General features: G+C 49.3%; 1 protein-coding gene and 1 long non-coding RNA gene across 4 annotated transcripts in view; one reads left to right on the top strand and one right to left on the bottom strand.

Moving 5' to 3' along the window:
- Positions 1-18,034, bottom strand: part of LOC128786601 (uncharacterized) — a 169,693-nt gene that overhangs the window by 13,819 nt on the left and 137,840 nt on the right. The gene's annotated exons all lie outside the window — the stretch shown is intronic.
- Positions 1-18,034, top strand: part of ANTXR2 (ANTXR cell adhesion molecule 2) — a 77,810-nt gene that overhangs the window by 55,403 nt on the left and 4,373 nt on the right. The window contains exon 17 of one of the 2 annotated variants that reach the window (XM_053939922.1): positions 7,945-8,085. The exons of the other annotated variant lie outside the window; for it this stretch is intronic. Within the exon in view, the coding sequence (XP_053795897.1) occupies positions 7,945-8,043 (99 nt within the window). The 3' untranslated portion in view covers positions 8,044-8,085. Of the gene's footprint in view, positions 1-7,944; positions 8,086-18,034 lie in introns of those variants that run through there. 2 annotated transcript variants of the gene reach the window in all.

The following is an 18,034-nucleotide window of genomic DNA, read 5'->3' as shown; positions in this document are numbered from 1 at the left end:
ATCATCAGCAGTTTGGATTCTTTGTCTGAGCTTGCTGCAATGTGATGGTGGCTGAGACTCTGATCCTATGTGCATTTATGCAGACAAATGTCTTTAAGTCCACAAATAGCCCATAGCACTTGTAGTGAAAATTTTGCCCTATCAGGATGGAAATAGGAGTCAGTGGTAAAAGGAAAGAAAGACTGTACTTCATTCCAGAAGAATCAGAAGAGGGGAGAACTATAGAATGCTTCCAGCTTGTACTTCCATGTACAAACCAGCCTTTTAAACAGGAAGACACCTGTACTTGTTTCTAAGCCTGTTAGTATTTACCTAAAGTTCCTTTCTAATAATGGCTGCAGAGTTACCACAAACATCTGTTTAAACTATTACTTTTGAGCATCTCTGCATAATACAAAAGTAATTAATACATTCTGCATGTGCGAGATGTGGCTAGCAGTGCTCCCTCCAAAAGGAAGCTCCTGGTCACTGGAGTCATGGCCTCTCCCTGTAACCTGAGCTGCTTTCAGGAGGGTCTGGCTGGCTGCCTGGCAGGTGCCCATCCCAACTAGAGTGGCTCTCCTGGCAGTTGGATTTGCTGTCAGTCAGTGGAAGCGGGAGGGACCATCTTGCTGAGGAGAGGATGTTGTGCTGGTGTCAGGAGAAACAGGGATATTTTTCCAACTACGTAGGCAGCAGTTCTTGGCACTGCCTCCCTTGGTGTAGATGAGTCTGCTGCTCTCTTAAACGAGCCTTCAGGACTCATCCCTCTGTAAGCACTGGTAGGAATGAGAGAGCATGAAGAAACCAACCTGCCTAGCAGTTCCAAGGCCATGCGGCATGGGATGACAGCCACGGAGAAAGGAACGCCAGTGCTGGGGGCAGCACGGACGTGCCATAGGTGTCCCACAGCTTCCAGGCCAGCACATGAGCAGTGCAGCCCCCCAGGCCAAGCCAAAGGAAACCTTTCCATGGGCAGGGCAGGGGCTGTTAATCACCGAGTGTTTCACTGCACAAGATTCCCAAGCAACAAGCACATTTGTTTTGCTCATCCTCATGACAACTTTCTCATGGAGTGAGCTGCAGTAGAGTGATGCACCAGGCCTGTTCCCCTGCCCAGATTATTCCTCCCCTGTGAGCTGGCGGCGCAGGGCAGCTGTCCGAGCGGCTGGCCGGGATTCGGGAATGGCCGCTGAGCTAATCTCCAGGCTTTGCAGATGAAGGAGGCAGCAGATAACAGGATTAAAGTTTCCCGACCCAGGGTTTTCACAGCCCGAGACGCGGGCGGAGGGGGAGACAGAATGACTTCTGTCATTAATCTTAATTGATTGCCAAGAGGTTTTTAATCTGGCTTATTAATTAGGAAGGTCCTTAGCACACTGTCTACATATCAACATCAGATGCTCTTTTGGGACTTTGGGGACATATGGCCTATCTATATTTACATTCACACAATTTACACATACATACATCGCTGTATGGGAGCTGCTCGCACAGCTAACGCACACGCAGCGCCGTGGAAGCGTTTGCATTCACACACTCTTCAGCAAAAGGGATGGAAATGAAAAAACGCCTCACATAAAGGTTACATTCCCACATGATGAACTCCCATACCTCTGTTTATATTGATATGCATATTAATCCCAAACAATTTTATGTGCCATTTATCTAGATTAGCGTTCAAATGGCATTCTTTGGTTTGGCAGATTTAAGTGAGAGGTCCCAGTGTTCTTCCACAGCGACATGGCACGTTTTAAAAAGTCCAGGCTGTGGTTCCACTGCCATTTTGGAGGAGATCAGCACAAATACTTGATATAACAGAGTCAGGTGATCTTGGAAATAAGTGACCAGAGCCAGAGAGGCTCTGAAATGAGAGGCGGTGACAGAATGAGGTGAACAGAACTAGGCTGGTTTCCCTGTCACTTCACTGGGCTCTGCTCCTCTAACCAACAGCAAAGGCATGTGAAAACACCTTGGAGAAGCTGTTTCTAGAAAGTGAGTTTCTGTCTCACCTGGCAGGTGTGCTATCACCGGCCATGGCTGTGGCAGCCCCAGCTCATTCAGTCACCCAGGGTAAGTTGTTACAAACCTATGGTAAACTGCAGCTACTGGAGTTCAGAGGATGCTCAGATGTGCCCACCCAGGCCCTGCCCAACCCAGGGCTCTAAAGTCTGTAAGCAGTTGCACATGTTAATCCTTTTATGCACAACATTATCCAAAAGAAGGCAGGGAGGGAGCTGTTTTCCCCTACAGCTCTTCAAAAGCTGGGAAGAACTACAGCACACATGCTGCTGGATGTGACTGCTGTATGGGAGAGGCAGACAGTGGAGAGACGGAGAAGAAAAGTGATCCAAAATTACATTTATTGCCTCTGATCTTATTACTGTACTCCCATTATTCAAAATTACTTCTGTTCTGAAATCAGTTTTTGCATATTTAAGTGCATTCTGAACTACAGATCCATAAAGCATTAACAAAACCCCCATAACACTTCAGTTGTTCACATTTTGAACTGGCCAGGTGTTCCCCAGCCAGAAGATTTCCTGACCCCTGACTGTGGGCTGGCTGTGTCACAACCTCCTGCAGTTTAAACCCAAGCTCCAAGGAAGGTAATGCAATTCACAGCAATGGTTACTGATGCTGCTCCTTGTCACAGAGGGTTTGTGGGTGCACACAGGTCTGTCCCCTCCCAGTCACTCCGAAAAGAATTCTGTAACTTCTAGGAACTCGTGGGCAAATGCTACATGAGATCAACCACAGCAGTTCAGGTGGGCTCAGCTCCTGCTGGGCTCCAAGCCTACTGGAGCAGGCTTGAGGAGGTGACCAAGGAAGAGGAACAGTTTCCCTGGCCTGCAGCCTCAGGATGGGTGACACATCTGGCTGTGAACATAACCTTGAGGATGGTGTGACAGCCTTCCTAGGGCAGCGCTTCCCTGCTGCAGCTTTGTGCATGCTCTGGGGCTCAGTTCTGCTCCTTCCTAGGTAGTGGTTGTTCCTCAGACACATTTCTGGCTGCAGTTTTCTCCCACAGCCTTGCCCTGTCTTTATTACTTAATCCAGCAGGCCACACGTGGTAGTGTAAAACAGTTTGATCCAATGAAAAAACAATAGATTTTCTTGGAGTTCATTATCACCTTTTTCCAGTGGAACAACAGAAATTCTTTACTAGTGTGAAATAGAAGTTCCCTTTCTGGATGCAAACTGTGCCTGTCTGAGCAGAGAGGAAGTGAAGGTGCAAAGCACACAGGAGCTTGTAACAGGTTTTGTATCTTTCCATATCCAAGTAGATGGATGATATTTTATCTTACATTATAGTAAAACATATAACTTATTAAAATCTGGAAAGACTGTAAAATGATGAGCAGAACAAGCATATTATGATCCAAAAGAAAATTGGTTATTTAGAGTTGAACATTCAGAGCAGCACCCAAGCGCTCTGAGGCTATCATTCCATTCTGGGAAGGATGTTCCCAGCCTAGCAGAGCACTCCTGCATTAGGGAATCCCCCAGAAACTCGCAGTTGTGCCACTGGAGCCCCCCTGCTCACACAGGAGAGACAGAGAGGATGTCTAAGGGCACCCCCTCTTCCCAGGGCTGCTTCCCTGCCTCTCAGAACTGCTTTGCTGCCCTATTCCCGTCTCTGCCGCCTTGGGGAGCTGTGGGTGCCTGGAGTATCTCTCACAGCCCAGCCACAACCAGTCAGAGGCCATTTGCTGTCATGCCTTTACTGAAACAACGTCTCTAGACAAAGGCTCCCCAGTGAAGTGTCCAGGGCAGTGATGGGAATGCCCCTTCCAGCCCACCTGCTCCCACATTGGAACAGCCTTTGGTCCCCTCTGGTGACATCGCCGTGCCCCAGCAGGTGGTTATTGGTCATCGAGGCCAATTGGCTCCATGATTACAGCAGTTCAGTAAGGTCTTTTCCTCTGATAACAACATTTACAATAAAAAAGAAAGGTGTTTGAAGGATTAGGAGAATATAATGGATATAATTTTTCCATTGTACTTAGAAATCTGTGCATTAGAACTGTGGGAATTCTCTGAAAGAACTCTTCCTCTTTCCTTAAATTTTTTCCTATGCTAATTGTAATTAAGGCCCCTTCCTCCCAAGCCAGCCACATGCCCAGCTGGCACTCTGTGAATGCTCCGAGGCACTCTCAGGGCATGTTTGATATCAGTCTGTCCTGATTTATAAACCCATAAATGCTCTGCTTAGAAAAAGGAGAGTAATACTAGGTTTTGGCTCAGAGAAGTCAGGAGTAACGTAGTGTGCTGTGTCCCTCCCGCAGCAGGGAGGACATGCCTTCCCACTGGGCCATGGCCATACAATCCCTAATGCAGTATGTCCTCTGGGCAGAGCAGCAGGGCTCTCCCGAGAGACAAGGGGAACTGAGGCACATGTGCAGAGGTGATGTGAGCCCCAAGTAATGAAGCAAGCCCATGGCCAGAAGGGGGAAGGAGAGATGCCCCTGGTGAGCCTTGAGTACCAGCTGGGAGCAGAGGGTGGCTGATCCAGGTAAAGGGGTTCACAGTGCATTTCAGGGGATGAAAATGGGAGAGTTAAACTGTAAAATCCATGACAAGGGCATTTGGGGCCAAAGAACAACATTGTAAAACAGATTTTCTCCCATCAATACACTCTTGTTGCAGAGCCTAAGACGCAGAGATTTCAGCTTGTACACAGACACAAGCCAAGTCAGAATCTTATGCCAGTCTAGACTGAGCTACACAAAGCCCCCTGCATTTATCAAGGACCGTGCTGCTTAGGTAGAAAGTTGTGGCACAGAGGCTTTGTTCATGAGATGGCTCTGAAGAGCAGTTTTATGAATAACTGCTTCACCTACTGCATTCGGGCTGAGCCATGTGGCACCCCCGTCAGCCAGGAGAAACACCGAAACTACTGATTTTGTCCAGTGCATGCTCAGGGACAGCGTTTGCTGTGCTTTTGCCAAAGGCTGCTGTCACTGGAGATGGCCTGGAAAGGCCAGTTTGGTGCTAATGAGATGGCTGGGAGAAGGGAACTCTGCAACAGCGGTGGGAAATGGTTCTCTGGGCTCACTGCCACTCTGGGATTAGGGTCTGTCCCCAACCTGTCTGACATGGTCTGAGCACCCGCAGAGCCCTCAGCGTCTGCAGCTGGGCACCTTCAGGAGCATCCTCCCACTGGAGAGCCTGTTCCCACAGAACCTGCATGTGCTGGACCAGGAGCAGCAGGAGATGTGCCCATTTGAGAGGTGACACCAGAGCACATGTACGGGAGTGACCTGACCTGCTCACACCTGCATTACATCTGTGCTGCCCAGTGTGAGAGGAAGGGCTGGGCTTCCTTTGGCACCAGGGCTACAGGTCTGTCTGTTTCCATGGTGTAAGTTCAGTCACACGCACTCCGGCTTCCTGAGGCTGGTATTTTCACATCTATTTTAAGGGCTCTTCCCACTGCAAGTCTGTGATGAGCATTAGAGCTTTAAAGCACTGCTTTGGGAAGCTATTATCAGTAGGTATTAATTATTGAACACTATACCTTCTGGAAAAGTTGTTTCATCACTGGAAAGTGACCTTGCTAGAAGAGGTAGAGGGAAAGAGAGGCGTATGGTGCCTCCTGAGAGCAAGTGGAGTGATGCATGGCAAGAGAAGACACTAAAGATTTATTGTCTGTGGCAAAAGAAACACAGATCTCTGCTTGTGCAGTAAGTGTTTTTGACATCATACGCCATAAAGAGTGATTGGATGCTGTAGTTAAAAAGTGTTTCACTGAAGGGAAATAATAGACATTTTCACAATGCTGTGTCTATTAAGCATCCAACTGCGTAGCTGCGCAGCTGAGCTGGCCTGGGTAACTCCAGTGCTGGAGTTCAGGCAGTTCTGAGTTAAAAGGCAGCTGGATGATCCTGAGAGAGGACTCTGAGAATTTATCTCTCTTGAAAGAAGATCTCTTTTGACCTCGGCTGGTACAGGTTCTTATTGCCTGACAGCACACCACTGGACAAGTTCAACATCAGCACTGTTCGGATACCTCGCATGGAAATCTCATTTATTAACCTGGCCCTGGCCTTTTCCCTGGAATTTCTCTTTTTTCCAGCTGCTAGTGCAGCAGTGTGCTTGTCTCCCAGTGACACTGGGAGCTGGACTTCTCCCTTTGCTCCAGTGGTTTAAAAACCCCAAGAGAAACAGGCATTCAGTTTAAAATAAAAGCTGGGGACAAGCCAGCAGCAGTCAGGCTCACCTCTCACCCTGTGGCTGCCTCTGGCAAGCAGGAGCGTGAGGTGTGGCCAGAGAGCTCCTTGATAAATCATCATTAAGTCCACGTGCAAAGACAGCAGCCAGGCCCAGGCGCACAATTAGGCACCTAATTACGGTGAAAATGCAACTGCACACTTTGCTACAATGGCCCTGTGGCCCTGGGAGCCGGCCGGGGCCCGTCCCTGCCCAGTGAGGCGCTGGGATGGCACCTCTGGGAGGGGTCCTGCGAAGGGCAGAGGTGTGCACAGTGCTCAGACAGGAGTCTGCCCGGGCACAGCCCGCGCTTGGGTTGCTCCTCCTGCCCACCCGGGGGTGATAGTGACAGAGAGGACAGGCCACAGCATGGGTGTGTTACTTCTGCCTCTTTTTGCTGCAGTTTCTTTTTCCTCCGTTCAACAAGGCAAAGGGGAATAGCCAGCCAAGTGGGATCCGTGATTGAGTGTGTGACTGAAACTGCAGTGAGGCTGATTCCAAAGGAACATTCAGTTTAAAATAATGCTGTCACTGTTCAGGGACAGCATTTTCCATATGAAAATGTCTGATCTGGGAGTGTTGTTAATGAAATATGATCCTAGGAGGGCCAGACTGTTCAGCCACTGCTCCCACCGGCTGGGCCCACATGAGAGTATCAGGGAGTGACCTGGGAGCTGAAGCTGGGTGTTGGGGGAACAGCTTTAGCCTCTGCTATTGCCTGCACAGGCGAGGTGCCACCACTGTCTTCAATTCTGTTTACCTGTGCCAAAAGTTTTCAACCTGGACTTGAACGCTTAGCAGCCGAGGGAGAAGCCCAGTTCCCAATCAAGAAAAATGAAGTGCACTTGTCATGTGCCTGTTCAACATCCTATGATGCATTTTCTGTATTCTTAAGTCTTGTAAAACCAGCAGTCCCTTCTCCTTGAAAACGTGCTGGTAATTTCTTGAAGGAATTTGAAGGAATTCCTCATTTGGAATTGAAAACTTACACTAAAAGTCTGAGAATAAGACTTGTTGGAGAGAACCTACTAGCCAAGGAGTGAAGATACAGTCCTACATTAAAAAAAAAAAAAAACCACAGAACTGCTAAAATTATGGCAGTTTTTAGTTTTAAAATGCACATAATTTGTACAGTCTGAAGTGCTGCTCAAAGGAGCTCTGTCTGTGTCAGGGGAACTTATTTAGGTTTATTCTGTGAGCACAGTAAAACCAGGATTTCTGTACGGATTCAGGGGGAGAGGCTACCTGGGCCTCATTTCTATCCATATTCACCTCACCTGCCACAGTCAGGCCATCAGCTGAGAGGTGTTTGTATTTCGTTCTTGTGCTCACCACCACTATTTAGTCCTAAGGAAAGCATCATTTTGCTTAGGAAAACCGCAGTGTTTCACATGTTTTGTAGTTTTTCACCTACGCTCCCAAAGAACGGGTCCATGTCCCAAAATCCCACCAAAGAAATCCAGCACCAGAGTTGGGAATTGTACCTATATTTGGGAAAGCCAGTTTCACTGCTCTTTGATCCAGCATAGGTGCAAACACAGGGTTATTACCTGGGTTGGAGACACACCTGCACTTGTAAGCTCTTGCATCCCTGTCTCAGGATTTCCCATCATTTATTACCATCTCTGTGACAGAGGAGGAACTGTATTTTCTGATTGTCACTACCAAGTCTGCAGTTATTTATTCCTATAGGCTCTAACTGAATTAAAATCTTAATTAAGCTTATGCCACTTTTTTCTTCATTTTAATTAGGAACAGCCAAATCGCTTGTCTGAGGGAAGGAGAAAGAAAAAGATAAAGAGCAGCAACACTTTTTTTTGTTCTCTAGTTGTATTAATGAAGGAGTGGTGAGAATGTCCTCCCAAAGAGGTACCACAGAGCTGGACAGGTAATGCAGCACAGCTGTGGTAAAGTAAATCTCAGTCTTCCACAGAAATACTTTACTTGAGTGTTTCCTGGTGTCATTTCACACCTAACTTCTACAGTCCTCACTTCAGTAAGAGATCAGGAAATGACCCATTACAGCGCTGAGTTTTTGGTGCAGTCACATTGAAAACCCTCTCAGATCATCACGTCTGGCCGCTTCCCCAGCACTGCCAAGGCCACCACCAACCCACATCCCCAAGTGCCACATGCACAGGCCTTGGAACACTTCACGGAGAAGCATCACTTGTCTGTCCTGCTCGTGTTCCATCTACAGCAAACCGAACACAGATCACACAGGCTGTGCCTTGAGCACATCAGAGGTTCATACTAAGCTCTCCTACCTTACCAAATGCTGCCATCAGTAAAGTCTAAGTCCCTCACTTTTAGCAGCAAAGGGATTTTCGTGTGCTCCTCTTTCCGTGTTACTCTCCAAAGGCTGCAGCTTTGCACAAGCGCAAGCTGGTCTTTGTGAGGAAGCCCTGGCTGAGCTTGTGTGCTCCTCCACAAGGTGGATGATTTTTTTTTTTCCACACATTGCCCCACAGGGCCTGTGGCAGGGAAATGGCCATTCCACGAGTTCCCCTGGTCTGTAGGAGAATGCACTTCCACCAGCAAAGCTGCTGTGGCAGGGCTGGGGGCTCAGGCTTTCTGAGGGCTTCATGGGGCGGGGACTGTCCCAGGGGTACCTGGAAGCTCCCAGTGCTCCTGTGAATCTCCTGCTCAACATCTGCATGTTGACATTTTCTACTTAAGGGGCCTTTTGGCATCTCTGGCATTAATTTATAATGCTGTGGTAGCAGGGCTGCAGCACTGCTGGAACCGCCTTTAATTTAGAAAGATTTTGCTCTGGAATCCGACTGGAATCATTGCAGAGACTGACCACATTCCAGCTGCTCCTGCTGGGATTTGGTTTGTTGAATTTTGATTTTTTTTATCCTGATTGTTTGGCTAGATTTTACAAGTATATTTCCTAACTGTATTTCCCAGTATCTTTACATTTCACACGTTCTAATGGAGCGTTACATGACACTGCTGGATTTTGTGCACCTTCCTGTGTGAACTGAGCCCCGGAATCAGTCCAGGAAAAAAAGGGGCTTGAATTTGTGTACTTGTTTGGCAGATGTAATTCACAGACTCTGAAACCTCCTCTAGTTCATGCGAAGGTACAGTTAGAACCAGGGGGTTTTACACAGCAAAGTGGGCTTAAAAGGGCCATTCATGTCAGTATGGCCTTGCAAGGGCCGAGGACAGACCAGCTGGATTGAGTTTTATTACAGCTGGTACAAGGCCCCTTACAACATGCGTGGATCATTTAAAAATTTTAGAAATCATTTAACTTCAATCAGCCCTTCATTAACTTCAGTTAAATCCATGTAAACCATTTGAGGACAGTTCACAAAGCTATTTTTACTCACTTAACTACACCTGTTTGAAAATATAATTTGAAATATGCAATGAATTACAGTAATTGAACCTGTGTTTCATTTCTGCCAGAGAATTTTTATTTAGAGGTTTCTGATTTGCGAGTGCAGGCTTTGGTTCTATTGTGCTTTCAACTCCAAAGTGTTGACATGCTCATCAGTGAAAGGATGTAGAAAAGGCACCAATCTACCCGTGTTGCAATTAAATTCAGGCTTCAGTCCATGTGTGGCTGCAGCTTCGGAAGGTAATTGTGCACACCTCATTGCTTTTTAGTTCTGAATGCTGCTGTGGTCATTTACCAGGTAATTCCAGAGTCAAGGTCTAAATTATCAGTGATTTCATAAAGTTTAAAATGTCCATACCTAGCGGGAGGACACTGGGGCATTGCCTCCTGCCTCCCAGACTGTGAGTCCAAGAGTCCTGGAAAAGCCCCAAACCCGGGGGGAGCAGGGCGCTGGACAGCCCACGGTGCAGTTGTGTACAACAAACACCATGTTGCCACGGCAACCACGCTTCATTCGGCTCTGTAATAGCTGTGACAAACCCCGCCACCTTTCCCAAATTCACCATTTATCACAGCATTCCTACACTTTACCTTCAGTTAACAGTTCCCAGCCATTTCCCAGCTCTCACACAGGGTTTTTTGGGGGGGCTGTTCCTTTCCTTTGTCCAGTCAAACTAATCCGAGCCTTCAGGCAGCCTGAATCTCTCTAGGTGGGATAATTCAAATTTTTGTCAAATCCCTTAGAACTCAGTGTCCTCCTCCTGGTGGCATTCCCAAGTGTCTCCTCAGGCAGGAGACAGCTCAGAGCATGGCTCCCAGTGACACTGAGGTGGGGTTGTGCTGTGCCCACACATCTGCCAACTCGGTCAGGGCCCTGTGCAGTGTGCACAGCTCCTTTGGGGAGATCTGACCGTGCCCTTCCTCATGGCCCAGTGCAGCCAGGGCTCACGATGGGCCCTGGGAGCAGCCCCCAGCCTTGCCCCAGGCTCTGGGAATGCCCCCGAGCACACTGTCACTGGCAGTGCCATCCTCCAGCCCCCCAGCCCCAGCCAGCCTTCCAGGCCAGGCAGATATCAAACAGCGGGGAGTGTGTTCCTTGGTGTTTCAGCGCTGCTGGATGGATGCCTATCCTGGCCTGGCCCTGTGCTGTGCCCAGGTGTGTGCCCCTCCCGGCCAAGCCATCTGCACTTCCATGCCCAGGAGGAACTGTGGCTCAGCCCACCCGGGAGGGGAAGGACGCTGGGCAGGGACCTAGACACCCGGCACACGCTGCTCCTTTTCCTTTTGCATCAGTGCAGCTTCTCAGGAGAGAAGTACTCAAGGCCAATTCCTGAATTACCTGGAGGAGCTTCCTTCCTTAATTCTAAAGCTGACAACTCCATCACCACCTCAACCAGGCTATGTACAGCTCTAAGCTCTGGCCAGCCTTATCCACGCTTTAGTGAAAACCAGATGTTCCCTCTCTCCACAGCTCCTCTGCATTATCTCCCATTCTGAGACTGGCCTCGAGGGTGCTTCCCCCTGCCTGGTAAAAAACTACAGAAACCCAGAAGCTTTGGATAATGAAGCAAACATATTTTTCTGGTGTGGTGTGGGCAATTTTTTTTCAGTCTGCTGCTGCTAGTTTTTAAATATAAAGTATAGCATATGTTTAACACAGAACATATGGAAAGAATGAAAAAGCAAATCTTGAATTCTAAGTATCGTATTCTAAGTGGAAAAGACTCCACAGTGTGAAAATGGTCATTCAGAAAAAAATTCAGGAAGATGTACTTATTATGCGTAAATACTTATAAATTCAGTTATGAGAAGGAGAGTTCCCTCACTCTGGACTGTGTCCAGGCACACATAGAGGTGAGTCCTGCTTTGAGAGGAAGGTATGACTCCCCAGCCTTGTCAGGAAGCGTGCTCAGCTCAGGAGGCTGCTCACCACCCCTGCCAGGGGGTCGTGTGCTCCTTCCCTGATGTAAGTTAGGCTGGGTAAGGCACCTTATTTTTCTGGACAGACTGACACTGCAATGATTTAATTAATTTCTAAGCCAGATAATTCAATTCTAAATTCTTAGCACACAGTTATGTTCAGTGTAAGAACTCTTCCATTTGTATTTCTGTCTGCTCTTGTACTTTGTACCTGCCTGTATAGGACAGATCAATCCAAACTTTCAGCTGGGAGTTCATGATCTCTAAGTGCCCAGACTCCATCCACATGGACCTGGGTGCTGGGAGCAGTTCAGCTCCCCGCACAGGAACAACAGCAAACGCTCCTCTGTCCTGTTACTGATGGGGGGAACTCCTGAGAGGCCATTTCACACACGAGGTTTCTTTACCAGCAGAGACCCTGAACAGAAGGCAAATGGAAAAAACAGCACAGCCACCATTGCATTCCCTCCTGCCCCTCCCTTTGCTCACAGAACCACGGCACCACTCGGGCCCAGCCCTGCCCTGATGGAAACACGGCGCAGTGCAAAGTCCGGCATTGTCCCCAAACTGTCCCCAGACTGCAGCAGCTTCTTTTCCCATATCCTGGCACTTTGTCTCTCCTCCAGAACACAAGGATAGGGAGAACTGGTTTGAATATCATGAGACAGGTATTCTCTGTTATTTAGAGACAAAGGACTCAGCAGTGGCAGAGAGGGACCCCAGTGCAGGTCTGTGCTCCCCAGACCCACCAGCACACAGGAAGCTTCAGGTGCCATCCCTACTGACTCTTCCTCCTTCCCCCCTTTCTCTTCCCTCTCCTTTTGTGTGCAGTCCCAGATAACTGCCAGTCACTTGGCCGGGCTGGCTCACAGAAGGTGCAGCAGGCACAGATGGCACTAATGCATAAATGTGATCTAGTGAAGGGATGCCAGCACCAACCCCCCACAGGTTCCAAGGAACTGCAGTGCACTTAGAGGGATACGGGGATTGGCAAGGTGAAAGCTGAGATTTGCAAGAGCTCACTGTTCCCAAATCAACAACAGAACCCTACAGCAAACGCACAGATTTCTTTATTAATTTAGCAAATGCACTTAATGCCACCATCTCTGGGTTTATGTGTAACAAAGCCCCTCCAAAGCCCTCACTCATTATACAAATTAAACTGAGTGAAGGAAAAAAGGGGAAAAGGCAAAGGTGGGAACTGAAAATCAGAACAAACTCAGCAGTCTGCTCTAATTCCCATGGCTTTTGGGAGAACTTCTGAGAGGAAACATAGCACAGAGGGGTTAGGAGTCGGGATCTGAACAGGATCCAGCAGCAATTGAGTAAATTCCATAAATACCGTGTCCCTCCTCAGCACTCGGAGCACACAAACACTCCACCAAATCCCTTCTTCCTGCAGTCACTGGTAATGGACATTTAGAAAAAATGCACAGGGAAGGGAGTAAACTCAGCCTGACCGTGTTTCCACAGGACACCTCTCCTGACTGTTGGAGAACAGGGGCATCTCCATAGGCACATCTAATGAGGAAAAAACATCTCAGGGAATGCAGCCTCCACTCCCAGGCCCCATTTCCAAAGCAGGAAGAGAGGATATCCCAGTGCACCCATGCTCGGGGCTCCCAGCACTCTGTGTGACAGGCCAGCCTGGGGGGCCAGGAAGAAGCCCCTGACAAGACTGCACCCTGTCACTGTGCAGTCCAGGGATCCTTCACATCCCAGTCCCATGAGTCTTATGCAGCTGCCTTTAAAGGAACTATTCCTGATTTTCAGCAAGCACACAAGAGCAGAAGCAGAGCCTAAAAATTAACCGAGCTGCTAACTTAGTGACACTGGCACCTACGGGGGAGTTGTAGCAAATGCCTCAGCAGTACAAAACCAGAGAACACTGCTGGGGAGTGGGATGCCCAAATACCTGAAAAGTGTGAATTACTAATCCCTTTGGCATTCCAACCAAAACCTAAACATGTGCTGGGGGGTTTTTCTGCAAGAAGAAGAGTTTACTCTTGTGGTACCAGGGAAGCTGATGTGACTGAGGGGTGGAGAACAGCCTGGCACCTGTGTCCTTCCTGGCCCAGTGCTTGGTGTCAGCAGCACAGAATTGTCACCAGCTGTAGGGCTGGGACAGCTGGGTGACAGTGGCATCTAGATGGCTGCCACATGCAGTATGTGTGCAGGACAAGGGTCCTGCTGGGCTCTCCCTTCCCATCTGCAGAGCCAGAGACAGAGGCAGAGCCAGCCCCAGCCAAGTGGGCACAACCTCAGGGAGCTGCACCCTCCTGCCACAGCCTTGCTGGTCTTCCTCCTAAAAGCCCCCACTTAAACCCTGCCTGCTGCTTCAAACAGATAGACATCTTCCCACAGAATTTCTGAAGCGGATTTTCTGGTTATAGTAATTGTATGATAACTAGCTTAAAATTATTTCCATAGTGTCCTAAATACCACAGAACTGGGCTGCCTTCTCTCCTTACAAGCAATTGCCACATGCCAGTCAGATGCTGTATAATCCATGGGCCAGGATCCGAATGCCATTGCTCTGTTATGGGCGCAGAACACGTGCCTGGATGACTTACACACCTAAAGCCATAGAGCACCTGGGTCTTTAATCTCTGAGCCATGTGAAGAGGAGAGTCTCTCTTCAGAAAGGCCCAGGTTAGAGAGTTGATCAGGAAAAGGTCACTGGGAAGTATTACTAAAGGAAAGGGATTTTAGGAGTGGCCTGAGCTGAGGTCATGATAGAGCAGAAGTGGAGTTTAAGGAGAATGGGTCTTTTGACAGTTCTGGTGTATCTGTTGCTACACCTGATTTCAGAGAAGGATAAATTGCTTTCTTCTCACAGTGGTTACACAGAGGGGAGGAGGGAGGAATAATGGGAATATTTTAACTTGTGCTTTAGAGGTACCATCCGCTAGTTCCGCTAGGAACTCCATATTTCTGATATTCTTTCTCCTCATAGATAAAAAAGGCCCTAAAGCAGGAGGATTTGCTAATTTATGGTTTCACCAGGCTGATTCTTGATTCTACGAGGCTTGAAGTGTGATGCCTCTATAGTAGCAGGTTATCTTTATTTTCTTCCTAAAAAAAGATGTACCGAACTCAGGAAGTTGTTTAGGATACTGACATGAGGAAACTGGCACTAGAGATCAGGCCTGGTGTCATTCTGTCTAGAAACACCCCCTATAACATAAATGGGATCCCCATTCACAGCAGGGATTCATCCCAGAAGGTTTGGGAAGAGCTCAAAGAGCTGAGACATGTCTCAGAGCAAACCTCTTCCCTGTTCTTTCCTACACGCTGCAGTGCTGCATGTGTGGCTCTCAGAGCTTCACCTGGAAGCATGAATCACAATCCTACCCCTCAGTGTCCTGTAGGAGGAGAGGGAGCTGTCCCAGGGACAGCGCTGCACGTCACTGTGGAGATGGCAGGAGATGTGTCCTGGTTTTGGCAGCACGTGCGTGAGCGGCTGAGTGTTGGCGCTGAGCAAGGTGTGTGCTGGGCTGGCGCCAGGACACAGAGCACCTTCCCTCAGGCAGTGCAATGGCCTCGCTCTGCCTTCCAAGGACTAAGGAGAGCTGAAGGAGAAGAGCCCTCCATTGGCAGGCGCCTGCAATGGAACTGAGAATATGCCCTTCAGTAAAGGGTCAGACCCTGCCAGGTCAGGGGGCTACTTCCAGGGAGGCAGCAGTGCTGGGAGCGAGGGAGGCTCACTGCCAAAGGTCAGGGAGAGTGAGCTAGGGCTCTTGCTCCAAAGGATCTGTGCTGGAAAAACAGGGACTCTGCAGGCTATTCCCACATCCTTTCCTTTTGCATAAGCAGTGCTTGCCTTGCATGAGGAAAACAACAAACTCCTGCCCTCTAGAGACAGGAGACCTCCAACTCTGCTGAATAAAATATTTGCCACAACCTCCTTTTGAAGCAGATGCTACAAACGCAGCCAGTTTTATCCTCCCCCAAGGCCCACGGGCCGGCTCAGCAGCTCAGCACTCCCTCCTCCCAGCCCTGGAAGGCCGGCTCGCAGGAGAGGCAGCTTGTCACAACCACTCTTGGTCAAGGCAGGAGTTTATTTGGAAAGCTGCTGAAGACAGCAGTCACAGAAAACTTGGGAAAGGAGAGAAATCCCTCCCTTTTTTTGCTACCCAAACCCATCACGGCAGGACGGCCAGTGCTCAGGCCAGCCCAGTGCCTGCTCCTGCCCCCTCTCTGGCTGCCCACAGCCCTGTGCCATCTCCATTCCGCCTTGTCCACAGCAGGGTGCAGGGCACCCGCAGACAGGCAGAGTGCAGGTGGCTCTCGCTGGGTGCCATAGAACACAGGGAGCTGCAGAGGCCCTGCACCCAGGTCCCACAGGGGTACACCCCTGGTGACACATGCACTGCCAAGATGGAGCAACTGTGCTGACTTGTCCATATGCCCAGTTCCCCAGTAAGTGCTGCTCTTGGGTAAAAAGCTACTCTAATGGCATTTCCTCAAAGCTGCCAGCACACTGAAGACACCCTTGGCTCCCAGGGCAGCAGCTGTTTGCAGTTCCATCCATGCAGCGAGTACCAAGTGGGTATGAGCCACCCCACGTGCCAACAGCAGCATTTCACACATAAACATGCCCTGCCCTCCTCAGTGTGTATTCCAAACACACATCTAAATCACAGGCACTGAAAAATAAAATCTTCCAGCCTAGCATCTTTAAACTGCCTCTTTGGAACCTTTACCTGGCAGATTTGGTTTGCTGGCCTGTACTCCAAAATACAGCATTTATCAGGTGTGAAACATAGGAACTACTTTTTAAAACAACTTAGTCCTGTCTTCCTGCCCTTTTTTCCCCTCAGCTAAAGCAAGTCCGAGGGGTGGAAGGTGGCTGTGAGGTACCTGTAACTGTGCAGTCTTTTTTTGGGTTCCCTTGTGAAACCAGTTCCTGAACCCTAGACCCTGTGACCTTTGGAAGTTGACATCCAGGACTGTGGGGTTGCTGGGAAAGATCATGGCATTCACTTGTCAGTGGGTATTTATGGGGTGATTGAGTATTGTAACTGAAATACATCCCAGGCAGAAGAGCCAGAAAGGAGCGGTCAGATTTAATGCCAGAGGGATTTTAGTGCCCAGATGGGCCAGGTGACACAAGCTCTAGGTAATGCTGCTTCTGTCACCTCTGGAGCAGGGAGGTCATTAAGGGCCCTGTCGGACAGCATAGTTTGGCCCTGCACAAGCGCTCTGGTTCTGCTCCCACTGCCCAGGGGAAGTGCCAGGATCATTTCTGCAAGGAAACAGGACTCTGAGGCAGGTGCTGCCAGGCACTGGCACCTCATGCCCAGTTTGAATCCCTCAGAATTCCCTTTTATTGTCACCATTGCACATGAGTATGCAGGTCCAGAGCACATTTGTTATCCCAGTGAGCAGGAGATGGGGAGGTAATGATTCTGAAGAGGTGTGGAAAGGAGGAAATGGCCTTGCATTACCAAAGAGGAAGAGGTGTACACAGTCCTGTCTGTTAGTGCAAGGCCTACAGGGAAGAACCCACTACCCTCAACTTTGATCCTTAGAGGGAGGCAAAGTGCAGGCTGGGCCACAGGGTGTATGCGAGAAAAAGCAGAATCAGATAAAGCAGGTTCTTGCCTGCTGACCCACACTTCAGCAGCAGCCTGGGCAGGCTGCCCTGGGGAGCTGTTGGGAGCAGACCAGTTCCCAGAGACATGCTGTGCTCACAGGGATGTGCCCATGGGGGATGGAAGATGCTCTGGTAGCGCTGTGAGGATGGGGCAACAGGAATGACACAAAAGCGTTCAACATGTGTCTTGGGAGGGATATTATTCTGAAGCCCTCTCCTTCCTCATGGCTCTGCAGGCACTGATCACAGAATGCAGGATCAATGCCAAATCCCAAAAGGGCATGTGCTCCTCATGGGACGCTGCAGCTGAGGTAGGAGCACACAAGTCTCAGCAACGGGTGGTGGGGATCTCAGTCCTCCAAGGCCAGGAGAAGCCAAGCTTTTAGGACATTGGGTATCACATGGGGCAACGACTGTCGTGGCAGGACAGCACTGCCAAGTGCTCCTCTGGGAAAAGCAGTTGTTCTTAGTCCTGAGCCAGATGCTGAACACATCAGAAATGCCATCCATGGAAACTTTTCCCACGGATACAACTGCTTGGCATGCTAAGGGAAACAAGCAAGGACAAGCACCTGAGACCAGGCAGAGAAGCTCAGCCTGGAGGCTCAGTGTGGTCTCATCCCATCCCAGATCCAGTCTGCTTTACCTGCCCATTCTGAATTCCTGATGAACACTGGAAGGGCTCCAAAGGAGCTAACGCAGTGTTCTCCTGCTGCTGCCGGAGCCCAGAATTCCGCTGGGATGACGGGGCAGCACCATGTGTCTGCTCACACACGCACAGACACCCCAAAGTGCTCGTCACACCTGGCTCGCCAGCGTCAATGGCCAAGCTCCAGGCCCGGGGTGGACACTGTCCTGAAGTGATCTCTCCTCCCCCCTTGCCCCCAGCACTCTCCAAAAAGCCTTATGGTTTTGGAGAGGGACACGAAGGGGGAGAGCTGGTCCTGCAGGCCACTCCTGGTGCCTTGTTT

This window comes from Vidua chalybeata, chromosome 4 (genome assembly GCF_026979565.1).
Source record: "Vidua chalybeata isolate OUT-0048 chromosome 4, bVidCha1 merged haplotype, whole genome shotgun sequence".
NCBI classification, from domain to species: domain Eukaryota; kingdom Metazoa; phylum Chordata; class Aves; order Passeriformes; family Viduidae; genus Vidua; species Vidua chalybeata.
The sequence above is the reverse complement of the archived record's forward strand: the minus strand, read 5'-3'. Positions and strand labels throughout refer to the sequence as shown.